This window comes from Mercenaria mercenaria, chromosome 7 (genome assembly GCF_021730395.1).
Source record: "Mercenaria mercenaria strain notata chromosome 7, MADL_Memer_1, whole genome shotgun sequence".
Taxonomy (NCBI): domain Eukaryota; kingdom Metazoa; phylum Mollusca; class Bivalvia; order Venerida; family Veneridae; genus Mercenaria; species Mercenaria mercenaria.
The window spans coordinates 1,040,831-1,046,294 of NC_069367.1; the positions used below are offsets into that span (position 1 = coordinate 1,040,831).

At 36.1% G+C, this 5,464-nt stretch overlaps 1 protein-coding gene across 1 annotated transcript; it reads right to left on the reverse strand.

Annotated features, from left to right (window-relative positions):
- Positions 1-613: 613 nt before the first annotated feature.
- Positions 614-4,093, reverse strand: LOC128558376 (uncharacterized). Its single transcript, XM_053547338.1, has 3 exons — positions 3,914-4,093; positions 3,527-3,695; positions 614-2,787 (listed from the first exon to the last, which is right to left on the reverse strand). The coding sequence occupies exon 3, from the start codon at positions 2,757-2,759 to the stop codon at positions 990-992; it is 1,770 nt and encodes a 589-aa protein (XP_053403313.1). The 5' UTR covers positions 2,760-2,787; positions 3,527-3,695; positions 3,914-4,093; the 3' UTR covers positions 614-989.
- Positions 4,094-5,464: the final 1,371 nt, after the last annotated feature.

Sequence of the window (5,464 nt, forward strand, 5' to 3'; positions counted from 1 at the left end):
ATAAATGTATTTATTATCGGGAGCATACACCGTAACTAGAAATCTCCTTACAAGGAAATTAGCGGGTTTATGGTTACGCGGTAAAAATGCACGTGTTTTTCGGTAGTAGTAAGAGTTGTCATTCGAGGTTTATTAGACAAGCCGTCAAGTTGTGAAATTTCCGAAAATATTTAAATATTTCCGTTTATTTGTTTAAAAAATGTCAACAAACATTATGTCATACCATTACACATTACTCACGGTATTTAATTTTAATTTCAGATTTACAGTTTGGCAGGCGATTAAATGGAAGTGTAACAATTGTGAAACATATCATGGACTCTTTTTTTCGTCACATGAAATAAGTTTGTTTTTTCACATGCAATTATACATGTATATTGTTTTGTGCCTAAAGACGTTATTATACGTAATGTAAAAATTGATTTATATTTCAGGAAAATTCTTCCTGTATTTTTAGTAATGTTTTTTGCGTCAAAACTACAAAAACATTTGTATTTCGCTTCAAAATTGGGTATATATGTCAGGTAGGCCGGAAGGAGCCGCTGGTCTTCAGTCTTGGACCCCTTCATTAAATACCCCCCCCCCCCCTCCCACGACGGTGTAGGGTTGGGTATCCCGCTCACAGCACACCTGACTTTAGCTTTTTCAGAAATTTACAAGTATGTTTTCATAAAGATATTTTATTAATTAGAAATTTCATTAAAAAATTTTGTCGGTGAACGAAAAGATGTGTAATATTTTTGACAGTATGGATTCTGACAGTATATCTTTCTGTTGGTTGGGTTTATTAACGGTTGATTGGGACGGTTTGCTAACGATCCCTCTAGCCTAATTCAATCTTGTGTTATGTTGTTTTTAAAGTCTGTGTTCCAAGAGTGTAAATGATTTATGCTCGTTTGAGAGTAATAGATTAGAGCATAATTAGAATAAACCACCCCAGATGATCCACAAATATACTATCATCCACGATAGCAATATAATCATGAAAGTTAAAATGTCAGTTGAAACAATTGTAATTTCATTTTACCAACTCTACCTGCCGTGACAGCTAGGGTATTTTTGTTATGTGAAACACAGAGACGATATGGATAAATTGTGTCTAATTTGTACGATGACAGGATCCGACCTGTTTGAGAGATCTGTACAATGGTTTGTGTGTCCATACTGCAAACAAGGATACAGTCAGATGGACCTACAGCTACACCACTTGGTTTCTTGATCTGGTCGTCCTTGACAACAACCCTGGTGTTGGTCTTCATGTCATATATGTAGATAGTATCCTCGTGTTTATCAGTGAGAACCACTTTGTCAGAGTTTCTTATATATGTACACGCACTAGTGGCTCTAGGATATTTCTTGTTTGGAAAGTTGATACTAAAATCTTTCTCTTCTCCTGACAGAGACACAATACGAACATGCCTTGTATCATCGATACTGCCAACAACAAAGTTTCTGTCATCTTTTATACATAAAGAGTTATACTTTGTGATTACCTTACATGTCTTTTTAAATGTCATGTCATTAGATTTACTGACACGTAGGAAGATTATCTGGTATTCACTGCTACTTGTTATCGCCACATCAGCCTCAGATACAACAACAACACCCCGTGGATAATACGACAACTGATAGGATCCTAGTTTCTCAAGTTTCTCATTGTAAATCAAACATTTCTTGTTTTCATTATCCACGGCAACCAGTCTACCATCCGGCAGGAAATCCAGTCCCGAGTATAACGGTTCTCCGACATCATCTTTAGTCTGCTTCAGATCAATGGAAGTAATCTTCGTGAATTCAACAATCGGATCTGCAGGTGTTATAGGTTTCACAGCTTCCGGTACGGAGTATTTTAATATCAGTTGTCCTGGAACGTAATCAGAAATCAAAAGTGGGGGCAATTTCAATGTTTCATCAAAATCAAACGAAACGGCCATGGACTCTAACCTTTGACATTCCTTGTCGACGTTGCTGCTAAGTTCATCCGCATGTTTCTTCATTCTCTGTTCCAGTATAAACTGTTGTGATGACGTCCCGTTCTGATGAACGTTATCAATTGTTTCCAGAGATTTTGTTGCATCTGCAACATGTTTCTCATTGTCTGACTGCTTTCTTGTCAATTTATCGAGTGTTTCTGTCTTAAATGATTCAGCATCCTTAGCAACCGAAATTTCCAAATCGTCAAACATTTTCAATACATTATCCCGCATTCGTCTAATATTTAAAAACACTTCTTTAACATCTTGATCCAGTTGCTTTTTTGACGACTTGGCATATTTAATGACAGTTTCAGCTTTCTCTCTTACTTCCTGCAAGCTTGCCTTTAATTTGGAACTTGTTGATGTAGATCTTCCGGCAATCTTCTGTATTTCTACGACACTGTGGCATTTCCGGTGACCCAAAATAGCACAGGTACTGCAGCAAAGCTTATTCTCATCTTCACAGAAGAATTTCAAAACTTCTTGATGCTCATCACATTGGTCTAAGCCCTTCATATCAAACGGAATAGATTTTGTTCCCGCTTCATTTGTATCCACTAGCTGATGGGTCTTCATGAACGCGTAAAGTTCATGAATTTGTGAACAATCCGAACACTGAAACTCGCTGCATGTCGGACAATATACTGACGCCGAAGTTTGCCTATTCTTCTTTGAACATGGCATGCACAACGCAACATCACTCCTCGCAGACGCCGTATTTCTTTGCCTCCCAGGAACTTGGTCTTCGTATTTTTCCGACATTTTCCCTTTTTGATCCGCCATATTAGATACGCCCAGTCGCTAACAATATCTATGTGTAAAGTGTATAAAATTGTGACTTCACGGTGCAGACAAAAAATTTATCAGTATATACATTAATGTCCTGAATTTACAGGTAATAAAAGATAATAGATTATAACATCAGCAATGATTACTTTAAAAATCATTAATATGCGTGGGGGATAATTTTCGTGGATTTCGTGATTGCGTGAATCTAAGACATAAAATCACGAGGAATAGGCAAATTTATCTTACCTCTAGACTTTGAAATCGACGAATTCTTGCCCTCACGAAAAGGTCATTTTGACAAGACCACAAATTTTTATGGCCCCCAAAATTTAATGATTTTTACAGTATACAGTTTCTGAGCTGCATCTTTATGTTTGATTTTAGTGACAAGATTTTTGCTATTAAAATATAGGACAATAGTATTCATTTTATACTAGTATATATTATTCTAAATGACTCCGAGCGTAGTAATATAAATTGCAATATATTGATAAGTGAACCAAAAACAATTTGGTGGAGTATATTTCATTGTAAATCTCAGCAATTTTTTTCCGTACATTTCAGTTTTGACATACATTTGTAATTTGATAATTGATTGTTAAATGGATTAAAACTAAATTTACATGTAAAACATTTGTAAAACTTTGATATGTTTTGGAAAATTTTGATTTTGCTAGATTTTTAAAGAGTTAAAACTACATTTCTGGACGTAAAATTGACATATTTTTAAACATAATATCTAACATTAAACAAGATCTTACTATCCTCCCCTACCACCAATCCGCGCGCTTCCCAACACTGTAGATATGTAGTCTGATTGCAAGGTGGATGCGCTATGTTGGAATGGACTCTTCCATAGGTTACGATGACAGCATTATTCTTTCTTTTCGTTCGAAACCTTCTACGAGTGATGATCCAAAAGTAATGATTCTGGAAACATAAAAATGTGCATAATGAAAAGGAAACAACAACAAAATTCTACCTTAATCTTTTTGCAATATTTTTTTTGAAAATATCATTAGAAACAGTTGCTAACTATTCGAGATATCTACGTCCACAGAAAGCATGGTAACGAAGATCGACGCACGTCATTGACGTTACTGACGTCAATAATTGATAATTATGTTTTTCGATAAGCAATAATATACCTTATAATATGCCTTACTACTCCATAATCAGCTTCATTTCACAAGGTTGCCACTCTATAGTTTTCACGGTTGGCTTCTAAAAGAGGTAAAAGGTATCATTATAATTTCATATGAATAGGTTTGTTGTTTTGATGTCAGTTGGTGAATGTCTTTGTATGGTTGTTGTTGCTTTTTTTACTGTTTGCGAAAGAAACGCTATTTTTACATGCCACCAGGAGTGAATTTTCAAGTTCTATTCTTTATTTTCTAGAAAAAATAATCATGTAATCAGTTAAAATTGATTTATCTTTCACCTTGATCTGATTTCTATTATAATACAACGATGTATAAATGCGCTATGAACGTAGTGACATTACTTCTGGATCAATCCTCTTAGATCTGTTGGCAAAACATTCAAAACAGCTGGAAAGGAATCCGGATACAGGAGTTGCCGGAGACTTGGCGAGCCTCCGAGGCCTCTCTCGGATATTTCTGTGAGGGTTGTCGCCTTTAGCCTTTCCCCACCACTATACCATACATGAAATATTCCTACGCATAGAAACCCCAATACAGGTTTAGGCAGAAATTAAACAATAATGGATTCCAAAAGCAGTTGATTCCCTCGTGATTTGTATTAGGGTAGGGTCTGAACCAAGCCGTGCTGCGTGCGACCTGGTTAGGTTTTCTGAATAAAATGAGTAGATGTATATTATATTCAATTTGTTGTTTATGATAATTATAGAACTCAGGATTTCCCACGCATGAGTAGTTGTTTGTAAAGTAAACGAATGTTAGATACAAAATACCAAATTCATTAGAGACGTTCGAGTCTAAGAATTAATCCGAGTTATCGAAAATTAGTGAAACGGAAACGGACTCATTCACATGTGTAGATTAAGCTCAAACTTGTAAAACTGTTGTCACTACTGTTGTGTCTAGCCTCGTGCTATATGAAAAATACACACCCGCTTTAGGTAAGTAATTTGCGGATCATACGGGACAGGTCTCACTATAGGTGGGACATTTTGGTGAATTTTGTCTCAAAATTAAGTATGAAGCGCTGTAGTTGTTTTAATACATTCGCTTTACCTTTCTTTAACATTTCTTAAAACTTCTTTTTTATGAGTTTCAAAATGACTATCCCTGCCCTTCCTCAATTAGTCTTGCTTATTATCCATGCGCGCGCATGGTATACGGAAGTTAAACTTTCACGGTTGGATGCAGCTGCGCACGAAGAACGAATCTAAAACTAACACAGAAATTGATCCGTAGCCAGTTTAGTTAGCTTATTCGCAGGGAGCGGGCTTGGAAAAGCGAGGAGACGGGAAAATGAGAGAAATTGTTCAGATTCAGGCTGGTAAATGTGGAAACCAGATTGGTGCTAAGGTAAGAACATTGCCACAGGCACTTGGTGGTCAAGTCCCCCTCCCTTCTCCGCCCCTGCCAAATATCAGCCAATATCTTTAGTCTTTTTAAACACACTGAGCACACATCTCAAACATTGATATCTTTTGTTACAAATTAAGCATTTTTTTAAAAATTACCATTTACTATCAATGCAATAAAAAGTAA

Bases quoted from the DNA above. Each gene is read 5' to 3' on its own strand.
- LOC128558376 (XM_053547338.1), bottom strand. From the start codon at position 2,759: ATGGCGGATCAAAAAGGGAAAATGTCGGAAAAATACGAAGACCAAGTT.